The 27987-nt window shown below is 37.3% G+C and overlaps 1 protein-coding gene across 2 annotated transcripts; it reads right to left on the bottom strand.

Annotated features, from left to right (window-relative positions):
- On the bottom strand, positions 1–27434 carry PURA (purine rich element binding protein A). 2 transcript variants are annotated; one of them, XM_081324776.1, is made up of 4 exons: positions 26146–27434; positions 3479–3544; positions 2289–2418; positions 1–1081 (listed from the first exon to the last, which is right to left on the bottom strand). In XM_081324776.1, the coding sequence occupies exon 1, from the start codon at positions 27417–27419 to the stop codon at positions 26466–26468; it is 954 nt and encodes a 317-aa protein (XP_081180902.1). In that variant the 5' UTR covers positions 27420–27434; the 3' UTR covers positions 1–1081; positions 2289–2418; positions 3479–3544; positions 26146–26465. The 2 variants fall into 2 exon arrangements, with proteins under 2 accessions (XP_081180902.1, XP_081180901.1); XM_081324775.1 differs by having other exon boundaries at positions 1–2418.
- Between the last annotated feature and the right edge of the window lie 553 nt (positions 27435–27987).

Consider the following 27987-nt stretch of genomic DNA (forward strand, 5'->3'; position numbering starts at 1 on the left):
TTAAATCAAATAATTTATTAAGTAATTACATGTAAACACTTTATATTGACTAGCAAATACATTGCTTAAGTATTCCCCTTCCCACAAAGGAAAATATCCTGTTTAAAAACAGATTAACTAATGGTATACATTCACTGTACAGTGAATGTATGTACAATTGACAGTTTGATTTTCCTCATTTCTTATTCATTTAAAGTGCAAAAAGATATACATTTGATCAGCATTGCAAGACAGTGTCAATAGTAACTTTGGTCTATCAAGTGAAAAACTAGACAAAATTCCAATCTTTACCCTACTATTTTTCTTAGGAAAAAAATAGAGAAAACAGACCTTGCAAGACAATCTTAAAAAAATAAATAAATTCCTTTTCACATTTAACTGAAAATATTTTCAACAAAAGAAATACTATTTTGAACAATGAAACAAGCATGTTTACAATTTATAATTAGTAGTTACACATAAACAGTGGGACAAGTACATACATCACAGAATGTCTGAACATTTCCCATTAGGGCAAAATACAACAGTTATGAGATGATATCCAGGCTTTTCTGCAACTGAAGAATAGTAACTATTTACATAAAAATGCTTAATTCAACATTCCAGTGTTCTAATGTGTGCACTCGTACAGTATATGGTTATTTAATAATTTCAGAAATTACATAAAAATATATCCAATGGAGCTTGGCACATCTAATAAGTATTAACTAGCAAAAATATGCAGACAAGAGAAAGATTGTTCTGATCTTTACAGAAAATTGACATGTGCAAAACATTCTATAGATTTTATCTTCAAATCCAGAAAGGAAAGGAAAGGTATTTAGGATTACTTTGCCCTATCAAATCTTTCCATTCAAATACAATGATGTGCACCATTGTGAGAAAAAGGAAAACACTCTTATTTTAAATTTTAACAGTACCCCTACATTCTAATAATAAAAAGTCATCCATCAGTCATTATTTCTCAAGGGACAGTAACATTCTGAACTTCCTGGATTATTTGTGCAGGTACTCATCTTGAGAAGAAAAGATTTTCAGAACAAGCACTGATTTCCAGAGTAGTTCCCATTATTCTTCTTACCTAGAAAACAGTTTGGAAATGTTTAAACTGTGCACAAGGTGCTAAAGCCGTGGGACAAATCCTACATTTGGGCCAAGTTCATTCTAAGTTAAGAATTCAAAAGAGGAGAAAATTGAGAAGATCTCAGGCCCAAATAATTTTAAAACTTAATTCAAAATGATTTACTTTTAAACTATTATTCCATTTTTATTCTGTCAAATTTGGAAGTTTCTTTCAGCTTTTGCTATCTTTCTGATGGCATCTATTCAAAAATATTTATAAACCCTGCTGTTTCATTGGTCAGATTTGCACATAGAGGAGTAAAAAACTTTCAGATGGCAAAATAAACCATGTTAACTATCAGCAGTTTTTGAGTACATGCAACACAATCACTTTTGCTTCCTCCTTCTGATTGTGAGAATGAGAAAAAAAATAGGAACTGGAATTTATTAATAGATTCCCATGACTATGATTAAATATTTCTAACAACTAAGGATTAGAAGCCATCTTTAAGGGGCTAAGATTGATTTATGGTTCACCTGCAATGAAAACAATGTACACTTGGTAAATCCTGGCTTGTTTTAACACTTTAAAGTAATAAGAGCAAATTAGCTAGAAAAAGCTTTGCTTGAGTGCTACTGTATATTGTCCTAGCCTATCAGATCAGTATTTGAAACTTTAGCCTGACATTGTGAACCTGATCATTGTGTCATATACAATTTCAAATTATCTTATAATCTTTACTGATTTATATTAGTAAAGATATAAATCCACAAAGATTTAACAATATTGGGTTTAGAATTCCATCTGTATGTATCTATATATCTCTGTATCTCTATAGAAATATTTAGTATTATGAGAAAAGTTTGTGCACAGAATTATCTGTATCTTTCTAATTAAGAAACCTGAATACTGACAGAAATATAGCATGGAAAAATGAAGTACCATTGAATAAAATGTAATTGGCATCTGTGCAAACAATTTGATTAAATACAGTATTGACAAAATCACAAAATGACAATAGTGACAGTAAAAAAACAACAGAGCTGATATACCTAATTAATTATCTAACTATTTTCTTTCAATTTGAAACCATGAGAGGAATTATTTATATAGGTAAGGCTCATAATATAGTATTTTTGGAACTTTATGAATTGTACTGTAATTTATGTATTGAGGAGGAGACATGTTTGACTTTTAAATAACTTATTTCAGATGAAATATACACATTTGAATTCCAGAGTAGAAAGAAGAGTTCTCTTCAAGTCTTCTGAATGATTTGAAGATGGACCAGTGTCAATTGCTCAGATTAAAGTTGTGGCCAATAATATTGCACAATCATAATCACAAAAAGAAAGCTGCAAAAGGGGAGGGAAAATTAGTTTTCAGTTGGGACAAGAAATTGTGAAAATTCAAGAATGAAAAGGATTTTGTTAAAAGACGAAGAACTGTTCATATAAACAAATATGATAAATGCTACACAACTCCATAGGTCATTCCAACATTCATACAGCATGACAGCCCACACAGTCCCACCCATTTAGTATAATGCTTGAAATCACAAAAATGCAGAGGAACACAGAATCCTAAACCCAATCGCCAATATGTGAGATTCCCAATACATCCATTGGACTGCAGGCATTCATATGTCAGAAGCAGATGACAAGAAGCACATGAGGGTACAGTTAATTTTATCAACACTCCACGTATATGGAGACTATCTTGATTTGTAAATTAAAAAGTATGGCTTGATACTGATACATGGTTCTTTAAAAACAAGAGTTAATGGAAAGAAGGGTTCTGGCAGGTAATTTCAGTCAAATACTATAATTATGTATCAGTAACATTTCAAATGTTCAAAAAATATTGCAATATATTCAATATGTTGAATTCAATAAATTCAATGTCATTCTGTATTGGGTACTCTCACTGTAGAATTGGCAACCATTTTATTGAAATCCAATCCCACTTTTATTTAAATGATTCTGTAGAAATCTATTTCAAAATTCACTTAAAGCACGATTCTATTTTAAATGCAGTGCTTCATTATTACATGTTAACACTTTTTGGAATTATATAATGTTTAAAATATAAATAGTCAATGCCCATCTAAGAATTTTGCTAAATGAGTGACTAATTCACTCTGCAATTTTATACATTAAAATTAAAAAAAAACATTTAAATTGAATGTTCTTCAGGTCTTCAGTATAATTATTACCTGTGTATAAAACTTTCTAAGATGAAAAAATAGCCTAAGTGCCCAAAAGTCCAGTCTGCAAGTCTAACAAAGTTCACTTTAAAAAAAAATGGTGGCAATCAGGAAAACAAAAAGGATACTCCATAAATACTCCATAACCTGAAAAACAACAGAGTTTGTAAATAAGTGGGGAAGGACAGAAACAGGAAATGAAGACTGACCTTATAAACAAAGATATGTTTAGGGCTTCTGGTTTCAGGAATAAACCGATATTTACTGGTAAAAGTCTGCCAAAAAACAAAAATAGAAACACAAGATTACTGGTAAATATTGGTTTATATGGAAAAAAATATCAGTGTATTCCCCAGTTTCTACAGACTATTGCATTTTAACTATTTTGTGTATCATTTTTTAAAACTGAGAGAGATTGTGTGTGTGAGAGACAGAATATGGTGTATGAGGAATCTCAACAAGTATAATGCCTGGGTCTCTTACTGTCCCAAACCAGAAGCCTTATGCTACTGAAAGGCAAGCAAACAAACTTCATTCAATATTATAAACACTTTCCTTTCCAAAATATTTTCACAAGTGAGCAATATTTAAAATATTTTCTTTCTATGCTAAATTCAAAGATCAAATTAGAATTCTGAAAATACATTTCATGTGAAAGAAAAAAGTCCATATATTAGAGCTGATATACAGATTTTCCTTAATGTACAAAATAAGTTAGTTCATTTAAAAAAAATCATGTCAGACCAAAACTTTTATTTGAGACATTAGATTTCCTATCACACAACATTTTGTCCATATTTGATTAGTCTTAATAAGAGTACTGCATGGCTGTGTATTCAGGGAAATTTATGAAGAATGATTTTTAAGAAATATATTCTTATTTATTTTGATACACTGTTCTTTATTTTCAGATTAGATAGCTAATCCACAGTGGAATTCCCCCACTACTAAATTGGACATGATTTTAATACCTAAGAAAAGTACTTAATATTCAAATATTTAAAATAGACTGAATATACTTAACACATGGCACAATACATTTCCAAAAACAGATAACCAAATACGATTTCTAGATCAGATTAGTTTTTGAAAATGTAAGGTTAATATTCTTAACTGTAATACAGACTTATTACCTACCAAGGGAATGAAACAGCAAAGTGATTACAAGCATTTTAATTATATAAAAATTAAAATAAGATTAAATCAATAGCCCTAAGTAATAAATGCAATCTAAAATTTAAATTTTTTAAAAAATTTAAACACTAAAATCCAATCCCTCAGTCCAGGCTGGCCTGTTCAAACAACCAAGTCTTCAGGTTGCGGCGAAACGAGGGAAGGTCGGGAGCCATCCGGAGCTCAACCGGAAACTGATTCCAGAGGGCAGGCGCGCCCACAGAGAATGCTCTCCCCCTGGGGGCCACCAGTCGACATTCCTTGACCGATGGCACCCTGAGGAGGCCCTCTCTGTGGGAGCGCACAGGGCGATGGGAAGTTAACGCCGGTAAGAGGTGCTCCCGTAAATAACCCGGACCCATGCCATTTAGGGCTTTATAGGTCATCACCAGCACCTTGAATCTCACTCGGAAGACAACTGGAAGCCAATGCAGCTCGTGGAGCAGAGGTGTTACATGGGAGTATCGGAAAACCCCCATCACAACTCATGCGGCTGCATTCTGCACCAGCTGGAGCCCCCGAGTGGTATTCAAGGGCAGCCCCATGTAGAGAGCGTTGCAGTAGTCTATCCGAGAGGTCATGAGCGCATGAGTGACTGTGCATAAGGCGTCCCGGTCCAAACAGGGCCGCAACTGGCGCACCAGGCGAACCTGGGCAAAAGCCCCCCTGGTCACAGCTCCTATATGATCTTCAAAATTGAGCTGTGAATCAAGGAGGACGCCCAAGTTGCAAGCCCTATCTATGGGGGGTAACACATCACCCCCTATAGATAAAGATGGAATAGAATGGACAACCTGAGACGCCGGTACGCACAGCCACTCAGTCTTGTCGGGATTTAGACGAAGCCTGTTCCTCCCCATCCAGACCCTCACCGCCTCCAGGCAATGGGACATCACAGAGAGGGCATCACTAAGTTGATCTGGGGTGGAAATAAAAAGCTGGGTATCATCAGCGTACTGATGATACCCCACCCCAAAACCACGAATGATCTCACCCAGCGGCTTCATATAGATGTTGAACAGGAGAGGCGAGAGGACCGACCCCTGAGGGACTCCACAAACGAGAGGCCTCGAGGCCAACCTCTGTCCCCCTGTCAACACCGACTGCGAACGACCCAGAAGGTAGGAGGAGAACCACTGTAAAACAATGCCACCCACTCCCAACCCCCTGAGGCGCCGCAGTAAGATACCATGGTTGATGGTATCAAAAGCCGCTGAGAGGTCTAATAGGACTAGGACAGAGGAGCAACCCCTGTCCCGAGCCTGCCAGAGATCATTCATCAGTGTGACCAATGCCGTCTCCGTGCTGTACCCGGGCCTAAAGCCCGATTGGTAGGGGTCCAGATAATCCGCTTCCTCCAGGAACAGAGGAAGCTGATGAGCCACCACACTCTCAACAACCTTCACTAAAAAGTGAAGGTTGGAGACCGGACGATAGTTATTTAAAATAGCCGGGTCCAGGGCAGGCTTCTTGAGGAGGGGCCTCACCACCGCCTCCTTCAAGGTGGCGGGGAAGCTGCCCTCTCTCAAAGAAGCAGTTATTACTGCCTGGAGCCAGCCTTGTGTCCCCTCCCGCGCTGCATAAACCAGCCAGGAGGGGCACGGGTCCAGTAAACAAGTGGTGGAACTCAGCCTCCCCATGATCCTGTCCACTTCTTCTGGAGTCACAGGATTGAATTCTTTCCAAATAATATTCCAAAGACCGCTCGATTCCCCGTCGTCAGACTCTGCCCAGTCGGAGTCCAATCCGGCCTGAATTATGCCATTATCTTCACTTTTATTGGAAATAGAAAACTAAGGATCCAATTTTCATATCTTATTTCATATTTATATTTATCTTTTAATTAAACATTGCAGATTTGCAAAAAAAACCCTACATTTCTGGCAATTGAAAAACCCTTTTTGTATATTATTTTACCTGCCTTTTCTTAGCACAGTGAAACCTTGGCTCTTTTATGACTCGTGGACTTCAACTCCCAGAATTCCAGAGTCAGCATGGCTCGTTCAGGACTTCTGGGACTTGGAAACGTTATTGTAAAGAAGGAAAACCTGCTCATTGCCCCATTGATATTAACTTAGACAGATGCTCTATTATGGTATAGTGGCACAATGTGATTAAAAATGTTTTTCTTAACATTTTCTCATACCTGGGTGCAATCAAGATAGATGGTCCATTTAGGGAGAATTTTTTATTATTAATAGCTAGCTTTAGGAGATGCAAGTGGATTTCATTCCACTTCCAATGACACACCCCTTTAGTTTTTCCTTTGTAGCAAAAGTCTAAAGAATGATCAAGATTTACAAACCATGAGGCTGAGTTCGTTCTTAAAGTTGTTGGGTTCTTTTTAAAATCCAGCATTTTAATTGAGATTGGGCAAACATATTTATCTATTCAGAAAGTGGAATCCTCTTCAAGCATACCTTTAACTTTCTTCTTCAATCTAGGAATTTGTACTCCTGGTAGACCTTCAGGTAATAAATATTCATTTAACTATTCTTAAGATAAAATGTACAGTACAATGCCTTTAGCTATAATTCTATGATGGCAGCAATGAGGTCCCTTATTGTGCAATGATGTGAGGAAGGGGAGACAGCAACAGTGTAGTTTATTGACTATTGAAAAGTTGTTGCTTGTGGATTCAGTTATGGTAGAAAAAAGGGTAACACTTTCCACAATTGTCCAAGAAATGGAATAAGCCATGGTGGATCCAGCTTTGGTAAATAATGGGAAAAAAATAGGAAGGAGACAAGATTGGAATTACTCATCCCTCTTCCAAGCCCATCTTCAGATTAAATTATGTTATAATTATATATATATTTATCTTATATTTAATAATCTATTTGTCAAAATAACAAAAAACAACATGTATTAAAAAAACAGTCCACGCAAAAAGGTGAAAATGAGAAAAATACAGACAAAAATGGGGCAGATCTGATTTGTAAAATGTGGGGATTTGCCCTAAAGACAGTTTTGCTCCTCCACAAGATGAAATAAATACATTGAAAACATTTGTAAAACAGACACTGATTCAGGAAAAAAGTGGAGAATATTATTATACCCAAATCATACTGCAGCACATATTTTAAATACTGAATTCAAGAGAGTATGTTGCTCCTGTTAGCATTTCAGTTGTGCATGGGTATACAATCAATACATAGCACATGATTTCTGAAAAGCACTTTCAAATATTGGAAAATATAGACTATATCCATGAATAGCACAGGAGTACAACCTGCAAGCTTGTACCATGAGAACTGGACAGCACATATACTGATTCCTCTTGCTTTTCACTTGTCTTGAGCTCTTCCATCTTCCGCATCAACTGAAAAAACCTTGAAGGAGGTTTGGAATATACCCATTCAACCAAGAAATAAATATATTAAATATGTGATTTGTTCATATAATCTTCCGGTCCTAGAAGACCATGAAGCACAAATGAAATGTGAAAATGAGAAACACTGGATCAAAATAGAATCATATTAAAAATTTAAACATTTTATACAGTTATTTGGGGGAAAGGGAAATGGATCAGAAGAGGAACCATATGGTAATATTTTCAAAATCTGTTTCAAATACTGTGTGCATTTTTTTTCCAACAAAGTTGTCTCAGCTTTCTTTTGCCAACATAATAGCTTTGCTAAATGCAATTAGTAAATGGTAACCTATGACTTTTCTTAAGAATGTGTCATCCTTCATTGTTGCAGTATTATTCACATGATGATTTCCCCATCACCATGCAATCATTTTTTTCATATTTAACATAGTTTGCCAGTTCACTACGTTTTCTGGAGATTACAGGAGAGAGAGAGAGAGAGAGAGAGAGAGAGAGAGAGAGAGAGAGAGAGAGAGAGAGAGAGAGAGAGAGAGAGAGAGAGAGAGAGAGAGAGAGAGAGAGAAGAGAGAAAATTAAGCTTTTACCTTTCTAAGAATGCAAGGAAAAAGAAGACAATAGATATAAAAGAAGGGACATGTAGCTCAAAGAAAGGTGGAGAAGAAGTCTCTGTAAATTTACTTATTTAGTTAGTTATCCAATACACCTTCCTACTCCTATTTTCTTCACAACAACAACCCTGTGAGGTGAATTGGGCTGAGAGAGAGTGACTAGCCCAAGATCACTGCTGACTTGCGCAGAGGGGAGGAATAGCAAAAAAATGAAATTATTTGGAGTATCTGTAGAGAAAAAAACCCTAATCTGACAGCAGGTTACCAAACAGTCACCATTCAGAAATAGCTATTCCCTGAAATAGCTGGAAAGCTTTCATTTGTTCCCAGATTATGGAGAGCAAGAAAAAGGGTGAGGAAGAATATGTTAACATTATCACCTCTCATGTTTTAAATTTTGTGTGCTGCCAGTTACTGGAATAGTATAGTGTTGTGTTTATTGAAGATAAGCTAATAAACATGAACAGTTTTATTAATGCCAATTACCTGTTGTTAGAGATAGTGATAAGAACAGAGATAGACAACCTATACCAGGGGTAGGCAACCTTGGCTCTTTTATGATTCATGGACTTCAACTCCCAGAATTCCTGAGCCAGCTCTGCTCAGGAATTCTGGGAGTTGAAGTCCACATGTCATAAAAGAGCCAAGGTTGCCTACCCCTGACCTATACCATTCTGATGTTGATAAAACTATTGTATAGCCAAAGCTAAAGAATTTGAAAACAGTAGTATAGCAATATCTGGAATGCCTCATGTATTTTATATTATATATTAATTATAACATTTTATATATATATATATATATATGTGATATAGATAGATAGATAGATAGATAGATAGATAGATAGATAGATAGATAGATAGATATAGATATAGATATAGATATAGATAAAATGCTTGTTAACTATTTAGATTACCTTGCTAGGCCCCAAATATGGGACAAATCTTTATTTCCTGTTTCAGCCTAACCGAAGGCCATCGACAGGGCAGTAGTCACAACAGTGACAGCTCATATTTGTGTAAATTTGTTTTATATATATATATATATATATATATATATATATATATATATATATCACATACATAATACAAAATTCTAATATATCATATCTATAAGTAATTGAACTAGATCTGGTTCATTTGGCAACTATGTGCCTCTTTTAATTGAAAAGCCAAAACATCCCAGTGCTGCTGAAAGTTAATCTGAAAACTATTTATTATACTTACTTTTAAACTATGTACTTAGTTTCTAAAAATGAAGCCTACACTTACCCTTAAGAAGTGATGAAAATTTATTTTCAGATACTCTTACTAAACATGAATTAAGTAGAATCTTGTTATAGTGCTGTAAATCATTAATTTGTGCAATTAAGTTCAGTTTAAATCAAAGTTATCCTCCTAGGTTTATACAATGCTGTATGTGAAAACAAGCTTGTAAGCCGCCCTGAGTCTTCGGAGAAGGGCGGGATATAAATGGAATTAAATATATATATATATATTCATAACAGAGTAACAGAGTTGGAAGGGACCTTGGAGGTCTGCAATAGAGGTTGCAAATGTAATAAGGAGCTTGAAGGTCAGGGAGCATATTGTTTCTCAGTTGTTCTGGCATTATGGAAGAGCTTTCCTTTGGATTTAAGACTTGCACCTTTTTAATGTTCTACAAACTACAAAGATAAAGGACATGCTAAGGCATGTAGGGTGATTATTTGTCATCATTTTTAAAGTTTAGTTTATCAGCTCAATTTTATTTTTATCTCATATTTTGGTTGTTTCTATTGTTCTATATTGTTTACAGGTTGGTTTTAGACCATAAATAAACAACATTTACAATTGCTATGGCAATAGCAATAGCACTTAGACTTATATACCGCTTCATAGTGCTTCACAGCCCTCTCTAAATGGTTTACAGAGTCAGCATATTTCCCCCAACAATCTGGGTCCTCATTTTGCCGATCGTGGAAGGCTGAGTCAACCTTGAGCCAGTCAGAATCAAACTCCTGGCAGTCAGCATAATTAGCTGCAATACTGCATTCTAACCATTGCGCCACCACGGCTCTGATGATGCTTACCATGGATGTCTGCACCAATTATATGTTTTTGTTGGATTTCTGTATCCAGCAGCATACAAACTGAAATAAATAATGTTGTTTCCAGGAATAAAAATTATACGGTTATTTCAGCAACTCAGTTGACTATGATAAATGGTGATGATTCTACCATTATACCAATTTTATACATTGAGCATAAACATCAGAATTAGCACTGCCTCAAATAGTTTTCTTCAAGATCAAATTCTGACATGAAAAAGGAGGAAATAGACAAATGTTCTTAGCCCAATATGCTGTTAACCTTTTTCTTTTTAATTCTAAAAATAATGTGGCCATCACACAGTCACTTGAGACTGAGGCAACAGTACCGTACTTGTTTAATTCTAAAATTCCATCATTTTATAGGAGAAAAGAGTAGCAATATTGAAGGTATGCAGGTATGGGAAAGCTCAGTTACATTTGTATCTGTACAAACGCGTGGTTTTATTGTCCTTTGTTCACTGTCCTGTAATGATTGACCTAAGTACTTTCTGTTTGCCTTTGATGAGCTTTTTCATTGTTTTCTAAGAATAAATTGTTTCTTTAATTGCTTTTTCCTAAATTATTTTGAGCTGGGACAGCTGAATGGGGAAGCAGAGAAGGAAATACAGAAATTGTAATACATAAATTATATAATGATTTCCTTGCTTTTTCTGACAAATTAGCAAAAAAAAAAATCCAACATTTTAGATAAGGAACAGATTTAATCAAGAATGGCCTACAGCACTGGAAATCTACACACATTTATAGATTAACAGGAGAGGTGCAGAAGAAAAGTAACAGTACCATTAATATCCAGTATATGTAACTGAAAATAGATGATGATGATGATGATTATTATTAATTATTATTATTATTATTATTATTATTATTATTATTATTATTATTATTATTATTATTATTATTATTATTATTATTATTATTATTATTATTATTATCATTAAGCCGCCCTGAGTCTTCGGAGAAGGGCGGGATATAAATGTAATAAAAATAAAAAAAATAAAATAAAATAAATTATCATTATAAAAATCTTCCAAATACAGCACTTAACTGGTCCTTATAATAATGGATGACAGGTATTCTTTGAATTAAAGGAAAGAAGTAAACTAAGGGATATGACTTAACCTGAAACTAAACTAGTGTTCTTTCTGTTTCAAATATTCAAGAAAATTCAAGAAACAAATAACTTTTTTAATGGGATAAGAGTATCTTAATTAAGGGTGGCAGATATTCCAGTGTCTTCAAAGTGGTCTTCAGGATGCTAATGCCAATAAAAGTGCTTAAAATAGTAAATAATAGCATGTTAATAACTCAAAAGTCACGTCTAAAACATGTGATACAGATTAAGTATACAGTCATAATGGGTCCTCTTCAAAAAAAAAAATCTCTTAAGATATTCCTGATGTACTTTCAATATATAATTTAACACAGAAAAGCTGGAGCAAAAATTAAGAAAATGATTATCAATGATAAATTTCAGAATTTTGTTTTGCCTTTTCCCCGGTTTGATGAAATTCTGAGTTTCTGTTTCCCAATGTTAGTATCATTTTCAAGATATTATTTCAAATAATTCTATACCATTTGTCAATCATTATCTTTTAATATGGCCTTGTTTAAGGATATACAGGTAATCCTCGACTTACAATATTTAATATAGTGACCACTCAAAAGTTACAGCGGCATTGAAAATAGGGACTGATGACCATTTTTCAGACTTACGACCATTACAGCATTGTCATGGTCACGTGATTTTACATTCATATGCTTGACAGCTGGTTCATATTTATGACGGTTGCAGTGTCCCGAGGTCATGTGACCATCTTTTGCCAACCTCTGAAAGCAAAGTCAATGGAGATGCCAGGTTCACTTAACAACCATGTTACTAACTGAGCAGCGATTCACTTAACAAATGTGGCAAGAGAAGTCGTAAAATGGGACAAAACTCACTTAACAAATGTCTCGCTTACCAATATAAATTCTGGGCTCATTGTGGTCATTAGTCGAGTACTACCTGTACAGATTTGCAGATGAAGTGGGAAAGTGCTTTGGAGGGAAAGTAGGCATGTACACTGTGCCTACTGGCACTTTCTTAAAGCTACACCTTTTCCTGCACTGCCTCCTTAACTGAAACATGTACTCTTCTGAGATTGGATGGCCCCTGTTGAAGCTTGGAAAAGCCTTGGCTTCTTTAAGGAGGCACCAGCAGACACAAGTAGTCCTCAACTTACAACAGTTCATTTAGTGACCATTTGAAATTACAACGGCACTGAAAAAAGTGATTTATAACCATTTTTTTACATTAATGATCATTGCAGCATCCCCCTGGTCACATGATTTACATTTGTAGGCATGACAGCTGGTTCATATTTATGACAGTTGTAGTGTCCCAGGGTCATGTGACCACCTTTTGCAACCTCCTGATCAGCAAAGTCAATGGGAAAGCCAGATCCACTTAACAACCGTGTTCCTCGTTTAACAACTGCAGTGATTCGCTTAACAAACATGGCAAGAAAAGTCATAAAATGGGCCAAAACTCATGAGTAACTGTGAGAAAAGCTGAAGAAATAGCTGCAAAAGACAGACTAGAAATAAAAATTGACTTATGACCATTTTTCACACTTATGACTGCTGCAGCATTCCCATGGTCACGTGATTGGCATTCAGATGCTTGACTAGTTCATATTTATGATGGTTGCAGTGTCTCGGGGTCATGTGACCGTCTTTTGTGAACTTCCGACAAGTAAAGTCAATGAAGAAATCAGATTCACTTAACAACCATGTTATTATTTTAACAACTGCAGTGATTCACTTAACAAATGTGGCAAGAAACGTTGTAACATAGGGCAAAACTCACTTAACAAATTTCTCACTTAGCAACATAAATTTTGGGCTCAATTGTGATCATAAATCAAGGACTAGCTATACAAGGAGTGCATCAACACCTATGTCAAGGGACTTTTTCTTTTTGATTCCAACTAGCCAGACATCATATGTTATATGCAGATCAGATCACTACAGCTTGTTCAAAAAAATCATGTCTAAGAATTCTGACTTAATGTAGTGTAAATTCAATGAATTACAATACAATGCCATAGGTAAAATAGTATAATTGCAAATTAATAAACATTTACAAACTTTTGTTCTTATCTACTTCCTAAGAATAGTATTTTCTTTTGTGTACCCTTATGAACCAAACTGTGATTTTTATGTATTTAGAAATATATTTGATGGTCACACTGTAGGGAAAAAGTGGTCTCTCTAAACAACAGTCCATTCCATTATAACAACTGGGAGTGCTGGTTAAGAACACAAACTATTGTACATCATTTTCCTATAAAAACATGCAGGCAAAAATCGTAAGGCAAAGGTATTAATGCAGATATACAGATATATCCCCCTTCATGGATTACTGCCTTGTCGTGGCGAAGGGGCTTGCGTAATTCAATGAAGCTATGAGCTATACCGTGCAGGGCCACCCAAGACGGACAGGTCGTAGCAGAGAGTTCTGACAAAACGTGATCCACTGGAGAAGGAAATGGCAAACCACTCCAGTATCTTTGCCATGAAAACCCTATGGACAGTTCCAAAAGGCAAAACGATATGACGCTGGAAGATGAGCCCCTCAGGTCGGAAGGCGTCCAATATGCTACTAGGGAAGAGCAGAGGGCTAGTACTAGTAGCGCCAGAAAGAATGAAGCGACTGGACCAAAGCCGAAAGGACGCTCAGCTGTGGATGTGTCTGGTGGTGAAAGGAAAGTCCGATGCGGTAAAGATTTTTTCTCCATAGGAACCTGGAATGTAAGATCCATGAATCAAGGAAAGCTGGATGTGGTCAAACAAGAGATAACAAGACTAAACATCGACATCTTAGGTATCAGCGAACTAAAATGGACAGGAATGGGTGAATTTAATTCAGATGACCATCAGGTATATACTACTGCGGGCAAGAATCCCTCAGAAGAAATGGAGTAGCCTTCATAGTCAATAAAAGAGTAGGAAAAGCAATACTGGGATACAATCCTCAAAATGACAGAATGATCTCAGTTCGAATCCAAGGCAAAACATTCAATATCACAGTAGTCCAAGTCTATGCCCCAACCACCGGTGCTGAAGAGGATGAAATTAACCGGTTCTATGAAGCCCTACAGCACCTTATAGAACTAACACCAAAAAATGATGTTCTTATCATCATGGGGGATTGGAATGCTAAAGTAGGAAGCCAAAAGATAACCGGAATAACAGGCAAGTTTGGCCTTGGAGTACAAAATGAAGCAGGGCACAGGCTGATAGAATTTTGTCAAGAGAATACGATGGTCATAGCAAACACTCTTTTCCAACAACCCAAGAGATGGCTTTACACATGGACATCACCAGACGGTCAACACAGAAATCAGATTGACTATATGTTCTGCAGCCAAAGATGGAGAAGCTCTATACAGTCAGTAAAAACAAGACCAGGAGCTGACTGTGGCTCAGACCATGAGCTTCTTGTTGCAAAGTTTAGGCTTAAATTAAAAAAAGTAGGGAAAAGCGCTAGGCCAGTCAGGTATGAATTAAATCATATCCCTGTTCAATATACAGTAGAGGTGACAAATAGATTTAAGGAATTAGATCTGATAGACAGAGTGCCTGAAGAACTATGGACAGAGGTTCGCAACATTGTACAACAGGTAGCAACCAAAACCATCCCAAAGAAAAAGAAATGCAAGAAAGCAAAATGGCTGTCTGAGGAAGCTTTGCAAATAGCTGAGGAAAGGAGGGAAGCGAAAGGCAAGGGAGAAAAAGAAAGATATGCCCAATTAAATGCATAATTCCAAAGAATAGCTAGAAGAGATAAGAATGCCTTCTTAAATGAACAATGCAAATAAATAGAAGAAAACAATAGAATAGGGAGGACCAGAGATCTTTTCAGGAAAATTGGACAGATGAAAGGAACGTTTCATGCAAAAATGGGCATGATAAAGGACCAAAATGGCAGGGACCTAACAGAGGCAGAAGAGATTAAGAAGAGGTGGCAAAATTACACAGAAGAACTATACAAGAATGAGCTTAACATCCCTGATAATCACAATGAGGTGGTCACTGACCTCGAGCCAGACATCCAAGAATGTGAAGTGAAGTGGGCCTTAGAAAAGTTGAGCAACAACAAAGCTAGTGGAGGTGACAGTATTCCAGCTGAGCTATTCAAAATCTTAAAAGACGATGCAGTAAAAGTGCTACACTCAATTTGCCAGCAAATTTGGAAAACTCAACAGTGGCCACAAGATTGGAAAAGATCAGTTTACATTCCAATTCCAAAGAAAGGCAGTGCCAAAGAATGTTCAAACTATCGCACCATTGCACTCATTTCTCACGCTAGTAAAGTTATGCTTAAAATCCTACAAGCTAGACTCCAGCAGTATGTGGATCGAGAACTACCAGAAGTACAGGCAGGATTTCGAAGAGGCAGAGGAACTAGAGATCAAATTGCTAACATACTGGATCATGGAGAAAGCTAGAGAGTTCCAGAAAAACATCTACTTCTGCTTCATTGACTATGCTAAAGCCTTTGATTGTGTGGATCATAACAAACTGTGGCAAGTCCTTAAAGAGATGGGCGTACCAGACCATCTTATTTGTCTCTTGAGAAACCTATATGCGGGCCAAGAAGCAACAGTGAGAACTGGACACGGAACCACTGATTGGTTCAAAATTGGGAAAGGAGTCCGGCAAGGCTGTATACTGTCACCTTGCCTATTTAACTTATATGCAGAGCACATCATGAGAAAGGCAGGGCTAGATGAATCAAAAGTTGGAATTAAGATTGCCGGAAGAAACATCAACAACCTAAGATATGCAGATGATACCACTCTAGTGGCAGAAAGTGAAGAGGAACTAAAGAGCCTCTTGTTGCGAGTGAAGAAGGAGAGTGCAAAAGTTGGGTTGAAACTAAACATTAAGAAAACCAAGATCATGGCATCTGGCCCTCTCAATTCCTGGCAAATAGATGGGGAAGAAATGGAGGTAGTGACAGATTTTATTTTCCTGGGCTCCAAGATCACTGCAGATGGGGACTGTAGCCAAGAAATTAAAAGACGCTTGCTCGTGGGGAGGAAAGCCATGGCAAATCTAGACAGCACACTAAAAAGCAGAGATATCACCCTGTCAACAAAAGTGCGTATAGTCAAGGCTATGGTCTTTCCAGTTGCAATGTATGGCAGTGAAAGTTGGACCATAAGAAAGGCTGAGCGCCAAAGAATTGAAGCCTTTGAACTATGGTGCTGGAGAAGACTCCTGCGAGTCCCTTGGACTGTAAGGCGATCAAACCAGTCAGTCCTAGAGGAGATCAACCCTGACTGCTCTTTAGAAGGCCAGATCCTGAAGCTAAAACTCAAATACTTTGGCCACCTAATGAGAAGGAAGGACTCACTGGAGAAGAGCCTAATGCTGGGAAAGATTGAGGGCACTAGAAGAAGGGGACGACAGAGAATGAGGTGGCTGGATGGAGTCACTGAAGCAGTAGGCGTGAGCTTAAATGGACTCCAGAAGATGGTAGAGGACAGGAAGGCCTGGAGGAACGTTGTCCATAGGGTCGCGATGGGTCAGACATGACTTTGCAACTAACAACAAACAGATATATCACAGTTGTTGAGAAGTCATAGGGAACTACCATTTCCACCTATGGCAAGGGGGTTAAAAAGTCAAAAAGTTCAAAAGTTATGACAGTACTATATAAAAGAGCTGGGGCTTTGATGATACTGCCATGGCTGTCATTTTGATTTTTGATATCTCACCATGGATAGGACTGACAGGTGTCCCATCTTTCCTTTACTGTAGCAAATAAATCTATAGGAATGAAGGTATGATAAAACAATATAAACTGGCAACTGCATTAAAATACAGTGCACTAGGCCTTGATCGGTAAAAAAAACCATGGCAGACTTGACAAAAAAACAAACAAACAATGGCTACATTGAAATAGAAATTTGACTATTTGTGAGATAGGCCTATAAGTGGTAAGAAACAACCTTTGTTATTCTGCATAATTTGTTTATAGAATCCTACACCTTGTTATTTGAATGTGCCAAACAGTATCTATTTTAAGAGCAAATGGACGCGTTGTATTTCTATTATAAAAACAAGAGAGAGAAGATGATAAAAATGTATGTCACATACCAAAATAATATTGATTGTTCTGGGAACCACAAAAATGGAACGAGACATGCATTACTTAATAAAAGTTTTGATGACATAATTCCTAATATTCAGATACCGTGAGGCTTTTTATCCTCTTTCTTTACTCATTTCTACTAAATATTGCATATATAATCTGATTTTATGTAATTGTTGTTTTGTGTCTACCAAGTAAAACCACTGAGCCACAACTTTTTTTCCTAAGCAACAAGGATATATCTTGATTGGCAAATGAAAACTAACAAAGGACCAATTCCTCCAGAAAATAAAGAACACTTTGAAGTAGAGTATTATACTTTTGACAGCCAGTAATACAGTACTTTTATCTTAAAAAGTAAATTTCACAGAACAACCAAGCTTTATTTAATGAAAATATATAGACATTTACAAGGTTCTTGACAGGCAGTAGACAATTTAGTTTATATTGGACCAAAATTCTATAACTTTAAACTCATTAATCCTTCTATTAAGCATGGGACTTGCAAAATGAACAAGACTTTAAAATATAAGTAGTTTGATTTTTAATGGAGCTTGGAATTAAAATAATCTCAGAGGATTCACTTGTTTCAGAATGGGATTAACATGCATTCGTTTTCCAAACATTCAATAAGAGCTAAATATCATTTTTTTTAACATAGATTGTAGCTTCCATTCAATCTAAGGGCAGATCCAATATATGAACTACGGTCAATGGTAAAACTACCAGAGTGGTCATATGACTGTATCAAATGACCAATCAAATGGAAACTAGCAATGTTAGGTAGAAATCTTCTGCCAAGGTCAGGGTTATGATGCACTTTTACAAAAGTCATGATCCACTGTGTTTTCATTTAGAAGATCAGAAAAAGGATTGAGAAGGGAAATATACTTAGAACTCAGTCCCATTACTTCATTTTTATAAGGTCATATAAAAATAAAATATACTCAGTAAATTCTTTATTTTTATCAGAACAAAGTAGAATTTTAAGATAGGAATTCCAGAAAAGTGGACCGAATTTTAGTAAACAGCAGATGAGTTGTTCTGCAGAGCCCTCTGCAGTGATTTTCAGTTTTTAGGAAACAGGTTGCTCTGAACCACACAAGGTAAAATATATGCCTTCTAGAACACAAGTGCTAGAAGGGTACTTTTTCTAAGTTTTAAGATCTTAGAATTTAATTTTTTAAATCCCTTGAGGTGCTTCATGGTCTCATCTGAATTGCCAATATTCTTTCTTCCCTGGGGAAAAAGTTAGTTGTCAATTTTGTTTTGATTTTTCACTATTTAAAGAATACTGTATAGATAATTAGAGGTGACATTATTTTAATTTTTCCTCCAAGACTATGTACAACTAGGGCAAGTTTCATTCAATTTCTCAAAATATGCACAGAGGATTAACCTTATTTATAACTTAAAACACATAAAGAGCTATGACATGGAAATTCCGTCTTTACAGATTTTGAAATACTTCTCTAGCTTTATCTGAAAAACTTCTCTAGCTCTTCTTAAAATTGGAAAAGTTGGTTTAGAGGCAAAAAATATACTGTTTGCAGCACTTTTAAAGAATCTTGTAATATGGAAATACATGGATCCAAGTAAGGCAGAGACATGATTCATGCGTTGTACTATGTTACAATGTGATTTGTTTGATTTCTGCTTATTGTATTGGAGTTCGGTCTTATGGTATCTTCAGTGCATCATGATTAAACAATTTGCACTTTTAACAAGTTGTGTGGACTCAGATTATGCATGACCATTAAGAGCACAAGACTTTTATTGCTCAAACAGGAGCTTTCTAAGCTGCACAGTATGCTTCTTTTCAAACTGAATTAAGTTTCATAAATAAATTTAATTTGGCTTTTAATTTGGGGGTTGGCACTGAAAGGAAGGAAAAGGTAGTGATCTAACTGAACATACTGAAGACCAGAACAGCTATATATATATTTTTATCTCTAGCAGAATTCTTCGAGATGTAAGAGTGCATGAACTAAACAAAAACAAAAAAGGGGAAGATCTTGCTAGCCTTTAAGTGCATCAGTGCCAGAATTCTGATGCTCAGCTTTCAAAAATTTAAACAATTCAGATTGTGGCCTAATTCTTACATCATGCTAAGCAATTATATCTCATAACAATATACTGAAGAAGCACATTTATAAAAGAAAGACATTGAAATAAGGTGGAAGTTCTGGTAGATTAGCAGTCTCTCTCTCACCTGAAACAACTTGAACACTGTTACTTCAGTTATTAAGAATATTAGTATTTTGCAAAAATATATTGTTCAGTGACTTAATAAAGCAAGCATTTTTACTATTAAATATGCAATACTAAGTAAAAATAACAGAGGAAGAATATTTAGTGAATATAGTCCTGCCTAAGATCGCATACAACTGGCTGTATTTATCTACCTAAGAAATTGTAAAATGTTTCTGCGTTTTAATAGAAAGCAATGTAATTGAAAATATGCAGCTCAGGGTAGAATTATGAAGTTCTTGGTGCTCTCTGAGATTGGTTGTTTGCTTGTAGATGTGCCATGACCCAACTAGGTAACATGATGTTACAGCAAGCAAGCACCAGGAACGCCACAGAATAATGCAGTATTATGCATAGAATATGCTGAGCAGCCTTTTATGACTTGGGACCATACATGGAAAGTGGGGCTGAGAACTGCAGAGGACAGGGCAGAGCAACTGTATTAAACTTGTAGGCGGGACCAAATATTTTGGCATTTCTTTGTTCCTCTTTCATGGGTATTGAAGGCTTACTTTACTTTTCTTTTTGAAATTTCCATCTCCCAGTGTTAAGAAACTATACCACCAATAAGTTTAGTGTTAATTTGCCCACTCAGTTAAAGAAAAGCCTGAGATTCTTATTGCCGGGAAAGCATGAGGGAACTAACTAGAAGATTCATCTTTATAGAAAGCTTATGTTAATCAGATAGTCCTCAGCTTACAACCAGAATTAAGCCCAAAATTTATGTTGCTAAGCAAGACATTTGTTAAGTGAGTATTACCCCATTTTACGATCTTTCTTGCCACAGATGTTAAGTGATCACTGCAGTTGTTAAGTTAGTAAAGCTGTTCAATGAATCTGGGTTTCCCATTGACTTTGCTTGTTAGAAGTTCGCAAAAGGTGATCACATGATCTTGAGACACTGCAACCGTCATAAATATGAGTCAGTTGCCAACTGTCTGAATTTTGATCATGGGGATGCTGAAACGGTCATAAGTGTTTAAAATGGTCATAAGTAATTTTCAGTGATGTTGTAACTTTGAATGGTCTCTAAATGAACTCTTGTAAGTCGAGGAGTACCTATATGTGCGTTATCTATATATGTGCATTTTTCTTTAACTTATTGGTCTCCAGATGTGTTGTTCCTACAACTTCCAAAATTTCTGGGAATTTTTGATTTTATAAATCTATAAATCTAACACATATTGGAGAAGGTTATTATACAGAGTGTAAACACTGGTACTAGAAAGTACAATGCCCAGAAGGAAGATGGGTAGAAGTAGGATTCTACTGTAAATTTATAAAACAAAAAATGTCAGAAATCAAACATGACTGAGATTATATTTTAAACTTGAAATGTCAATGTCCCAAAGGTGCTTTTCCAAAAGGCAAGTGGACTTTCTTGATTTCCCCCCCCCCCTTGATAATGTTTTGCTCCTCATCCAAGAAGCTTCTTCAGTTCTAACTGACTGGTAGGGAATGGAAGGATTTATATTCTTTTATATTCTCTGCAGTCAACTGGTTATTAGCACTCTGCAAGTCTGTTGTTAGTTCTCGGAAAGTTGTTGAGGCCACTTGGCGGTTTATCTTTATCAGTATTTTCAAGGGGGGGGAAAATCAAGAAAGTCCAATTGTCTTTTGGAAAAACACCTTTAGGACAACCATGACCTGGATGATTAAGAATCTCCATAGACATTTGAAATGTCAATATAATTATTCTAATTCACTGTAACTGACTTTTTGACAATTAATACAGTAGTGCATTATGGGATCATCAGTTATTCTTATATAATTTTACTACCACTTCCCTTTTTTTAGTTTACTTCTAGATAGCTGACCAAGACACCAAATCAAATTAATCCTGATTTCTGAGACATAGTACGGCACTAAAACATAGCCATCACTGATTCCAAACATAGAGGAACTTTTGGTTAAAAGAAATCCTGAATGTGATGAAAAAACTGGTTTGTCAGGGATGAAGCAGGACACGTTGTAATTTCCATATTCTTAAAGCCATATTTAGATGACTGAATCACATCCCTATTAGTGAAAGTAAACTGGACATATGAAAACCTAACTTGTGAAGTTAATGTTTATCCTTAACCTTGCTAACGTAATTATCCCATCCAGGAATTTTTTAGAAAAAAAATATGGCACTAGAAAGTAAAAAGATATATACAAAATAAAAATTATTTTATAAGGTTAATAAAATTGATAAAATATTATTTTATTGGAAAATAGTTATAAAATATAATCACCCCTTGCAGGAAGATTATATGTTTCAAAAGTATTATCTACCAGTTCAAAATTGATTGGTTACTATTGGTCAGCATGAAAAGTCACACACTGGTAGTTTGTATGTACGTGTTAGTGCACAAATCCCATCAAATTAGCTGACTACAATATATACAATAATTTGCACAGCTTCATGTGCAGTAATGTGCACAGCTCTGGCTGATCAAAGCAGTGTTACAATGTTATAAAAAGTAAAAAATGTTGTTCTTTTGAAATGATGTTTCTGGTTTACTATAGGCACACATAAATTTTCTTCATTGCTGGAAACGACAGCTCTTGTCTGCACAATAGACAGATCTACATTTTACAAAATACTGAGTGGGTGGTTCTGCTTCATAGTACTTCTCAAAGAAAGCTACATAGAATCAGTTGCAGTCCCTGAAATGCTACTTTAAAAAGTGACACTGTCAAGTATTTTTAGGTTAAATGTTTACATTTTTGTAAGTTTTCCATTATCTACATGCAAAGGTTGCCTTCACCCTTTACTCTTGATGGATTAATAAATGTTGCATTTCCTATTTTTGCCCTTCTCTGCTACTTTTTTCTAACACTCAGAGAATTTGTGCTGTACAGTGAATATTATTTCTTAATTACTTTAGCTCCCCCTCTGGCTGAAAATTGCATTTTACAGCATACAATAATAAAGAGGCATGAATCAACAGTGTCTAATTTTAACTCATTTATTTAATTTCTCAGACAGAGCAACTTAAAAAAAAACAAGTGGAATTAAAATGAACACAATTGCCATGCTGTGATAGTCTGAAAGGGAGATCATATTTTAAAAGTTACTTGACAGTGTCCCTTTCATTTAAAAATAAAACAAAAACAGACTTAAGTTTATATTGCAGTGGATTTCAAGTTTTCTTGCATTTCATATAAAATATCATTATGACTGTGGATCTTTCCTACAAGACACTGAAAACATATTCAGGAAAAATAAGGCATGTTTTCCAAAAGCTGGATGCTTGGCACATTTGAACATACTGTTTTAAAAATACCAAATATGATCAAATATACCATTATTTTTATTCATCTGGCCTTTAAACAAAATTCTCCCACTATTGCTTATTTTAATTGTGAGTTATTGTACCTTTATCAAGTACTGAGCACCTCAACTGGAAAAACATGAAATCAAATCAAGGTAATTTATGGTTCAAATAACATCATATTGAACAGGTCCTAAAGTATCTAGTGCAGGGGTAGGCAACCTTGGCTCTTTTATGACTCGTGGACTTCAACTCCCAGAATTCCTGAGCCAGCTGTGCTGGCTCGAATTCTGGGAGTTGAAGTCCGCGAGTCATAAAAGAGCCAAGGTTGCCTACCTCTGATCTAGTGTGCCTATGGGAGAAAAAGATTATCTTAGACTGGGGACACCAAATTCTGCTGGAACTGGACTAAAAGGAGAATTATACAATTCACATGTCATCTTGTTCCAACATATAAAGAACTGAATTCTCAAGATACACAGGCCAGGAAAAGTTTTTGAACTTTGACTCTCACGAAAGAGATATAAACAAAACATATATTTGTTGACTAAAATAGCTTCAACATTGCCTGGAATCAGACAACAGGTTTAGAGGATCAATGGTGGCAGGTAAGGACTAACTGCCTATACTATATACCTTCATTCTAGTTTTGCCTTTGATAAACACACATTTGCTATGTTATATAAATCTGGTCACAGGCAACAGTGGGGCAAAATAAATGTACATTCACACCCTGAGAAGCAAAGTACTCACTTAAAATCTCTTTACAAATTTACTAGCTATGTCCACTCTAAAACCGAATTGAGTATTTTGCTGTTATACAAGTTTGATTTAATTCAAATGGAACAAGACTGTCCCTCTCCCCATATAAAACAAGTTATTGCTAAAAACAACGCTTCTGCCAACCTATAGAATTAAAATCTTATGACACTGTAGGGAATAGTGGAACTTGCAAACAAAATAGCAAAAATTAAAACATTAAGCTTTTCAACTACCTACAGCATGGAAAATGCAGTCCTTTCTATATCACAGTTCAAATACAGTATGAAACCGCCTACAAATTAAAACAAAGCAAATCTGACACTCAAAGTTTTACATGCGGCCGAAAAGTATCACATTGTGCACCATGGAAGCTTACTTTTTCCTTATGGAAAAGTGCATCTTAGAAAACAATTGTAATAAATTCCAGTGATTCTAAAAATAAATCCTAACCACTATATTATTGCACATTTGGTGCTATACGGACACCATTAGCAAATGTATTTAACTAGAAACAGAGGATACAACTGAAACAGACTTGTCTTAATAACTTATAATATATCTCTAAAGAAGGGGATTACTTTTAACCAAAAATACATTTCTTTTGAACCATCGTCTTACCTAGACTCAATCTCTTACAATCAATGAAAACCAAAACACAGTTCTGTTCCTACAGGTGGAATCTGCTACATAAAGTAGTTAAATCCACACTGATAAATTTGTCTAAGTAGTTTAGAAAATGAATACACTCAGAAAATCAAGAATCAATAAGATTCTTGATCAATAAGATTCAATCAATAAGATTCCTACAGAATTCCAACTATTTTTTCTACTGTTTTAAGGCATCATTTATTGTTTTCACTTTGCAATGATGATAGTCATGCAGCAGTTTAATGTTAAAAATATATTAATATTTTACTATACAGCAGCAAGTAGTTAGTCAACTAAAAGCACAAACATTTAAAAGAAAAAAAATTTGTAAAAGTATATTACTACAAATAATTGCAAGTTGGAGAACACTTCCAGATAGGTTAGTATTCTCACAGACTGTTTTTATACTTTACAGCTTTAATATATATCACACAAAGTACATAATTATAACTGAAGATTTGCACACTTGGGGGAGGAGTCAATACTACATGAATAAAGTATGTAGCCAGTAATAACTAGCACCACAGCTACATGAAAATTTCTTTACAACACACCAACTTGGCTTTTACTTTTAAAGGAAACTCAAATCCATGGCTCAGTAGGATTACACCATAATCATGTTGAACTGATGTCTACGACAGGCCTACACAAGTTAGTTAGCACTAGCATAAGCTGGAGTTTTGACTGAGACTCTGAACAAATTAAAAGAATAGTGCTAGTGGCCACAAAAAAAACCCTTACCACCTGTTGTTGAAAAAAAGGCATACTGAAAATCGCTGCATGTTAAAGTACTTTAAGTACACTTCATAAAAATATATATATTATGAACAATACAATTACATCTCATATACACAACAATGACAAGATACCTACTTAGTTGTAAACCAAACAGGTGCAGAAAAATATGGGAGATCATTTCTCTCTCTTTTTACTATTTGAATAACTTTGGTTCAAACCATAAAAATCACAAGTTAGCAAATTTCATTTAAATGCCTTTTTAATATTTTTCTTTATGTTCACAGAAGTTTCACTGACCATTTTATATGCTTAAGGTCCAGATGCAATGCATATTGTATAAAAGAGAGCACTTATTGTTACCTTGCATGAATTAAACCTACGTACCTTTTAACTCTACAGACTTCTGCATAACATTTAGACAAAGCTCAGACACACAGCATGCCTAGCCCTCATATATATATATACACATCTCTAATCACAGGTATATAGGGTGTCAAATATACTATAATAACCTCCATGAAAGGTTTTGAAATTTGGTAACAAAATGAGAAGAAAAACTAAAAATATTATTTTACGTGTTCTAAAATATCTCTTTTTTGTGCTAAAGTCAAATGTTAGCTCAACATGAAAAGGACATTTTCTCTTTTTTTAATATAATTCAGCAATATTTTAATCTTGACCATTTTTGCAAACACTTTTTTTTAATAATAGCTTAAACGTGTACAAAAGTTCTTGGTTAATTAGGGAAATAAACACTCAGTTCTTTATATTTTTTTAATCAAGTAGGAAACACAGTTCATCTTATATAATGTTATTACTTTTTTTGTAATTTTTTTTGTTTGTTTGTTTTTAGCAGCTGCTTACTGTTTTATACGATGAGCAAGAGTGGAAGGAACAATCCAGCGATGGGGTGGAGAGAAAGAAGTTGCTTGCTCGGCTGTCAGTTCTGGTGGTGGATAGGTAGATGGTGCTCCCCATGGAGTTATAACAGGTATATTTAACAGGTATGCGTTATTTTCGGCTTGTGGATGTTGGTTTTCTCTCTCTTTCTCTCCCTTACAGTATAAAGTCTTTCTCTGTGTGTTGTTGTCATTATTACCAGTGTCTCTGTGCAGCAGGGCAGGGAGGAGGCAGCCAAGTGGGAAGGAGGGATGTGGAGAGGAGGGAGGAAAGATAGATGGAGATCAATCCTCCTCTGGCTCCTCCGCCTGCAGCAAGGCTCCGGGCGGGCCAGTGGGGATAGCAGGGCTGCTGCTGATTTCGGTCTCTGGCTGCTGCTCTGTTCCGCCGGAGGAGGAGGAGGATGCGGCGGCGGCGGCGGCCCGCTTATCTCTCTGCTTCTCCTGGATCTTCTTCATCTCGTCCGAGTACTTGCAGAAAGTGTGTCCGAATTTGGCCCACACCTTGTAAGGGACGGTGATGGAGTTGCGGTAGGTGGGCTTGACCTCGCTCACCCGCATGAAAACGCCGTACTTGTTGGAGCCCACGTCGAAAAAGAACCGCTTGTTATCCACCGTCAAGGAGGTGCCCTCGGGCAGCTCGGCCGGCTCCTCCTCCACGCCGTAGTCGTCGATGAGCTTGGCCAAGGCGTCGCGGAACTCGATCAGCCCTTGGGCTGGCAAGGCGATGGTCTGGCCCTGTGTGGAGCCGAGGCCTGGACCGCGGTTGACCGTCTGGCGGATGCGCAGGAACCGCCCGCGCTGGTTCTCCTTCAAATCCATGTAATACTTGCGGTTCTCGCGCACCAGGAATTCGCTTTTCAGGGCCCGCCGGGGCTCGTCCGCGGCCTGCGCCAGCTCCGGCGGTTGGCTGGGCCCCAGCTGCGCGTAGTGCTCGATGAAGTCGCCCAGATAGTCGCGGAACTCCACCGCCACCGACATCGAGAGCGTCAGCCGGCTCTTGCTGCCTCCGGCGCCCACCTCCGCGATCTTCAGGAAGCGGCCCTTGGCGTTCTGCTTGACGTCCAAGTAGAAGCGCTTGTTCTGGATGTCCACCCGCTTGGAGGCCAGCTCCTGCGTCTCGTGCTGGAGGCCCACCCCGCCGCCGCCGCCACTGCCGGGCCCGCCGCCGCCAGGGCCCGAGCCCGGCGCCCCGCCGCCGCCGCCGCCCTGCTCGCTGCCGCTGTCTCTATCCGCCATGATGCCTTCGGGCTACCCGACGCCCGCCTGCCTGCCTGCGCCCCCCCCCGGCCGCCGCCGCCGCCTCCGCCGCCTCCGCCGCCGCCCGTCGCCGCTACTGCTCCTGCCGCCGCCGCCGCCGCCGCTCCAGCCCCCTCCGCAGCCACCAGCAGCAGCAGCAGCAGCCGGCCGCTCTCGCGAGATCTGTGGAGGAGACAGAAAGAGAGAGAGCGGCTAACATGGCAGAGAGGGAAGCGCGCGACTGGGCAGAGGAACGGGGAGAGGAGGAGGAGGAGGAGAGGAGGAGGAGGAGGAGGAGGAGAGCGCGAGGTCCAGGAGAGGAGCCCGCGGGATCGGAGACGGCAGCGCCTCGCTGGGTTTGACTGGGCGAGGGCAGGGAGGCGCTCGCTTCTTGGCACTCAGGCCCCACCCACCCGTCCTCCGCCCGGCTATCGCGCCTTCTTTCCTTCGGGCTGCCGCCGCCGCCGCCGTCGTCGCCCGTTAGCAGTCGGCCAGGCTCTGCACCCGCCCTCGCGCTGCGCCAGGCCAGCCTCGCCAGGGACACAGACTCCGCCCGGCCCCAGCTCGC

The sequence above is a fragment of the Vipera berus genome, assembly GCF_964194415.1.
Source record: "Vipera berus genome assembly, chromosome: 3".
In the NCBI taxonomy this organism is placed as follows: Eukaryota; Metazoa; Chordata; class Lepidosauria; order Squamata; family Viperidae; genus Vipera; species Vipera berus.

What these genes read in the sequence shown, in the direction of transcription:
- PURA (XM_081324776.1), bottom strand. Translation starts at nt 27,419, where the DNA reads ATGGCGGATAGAGACAGCGGCAGCGAGCAGGGCGGCGGCGGCGGCGGG.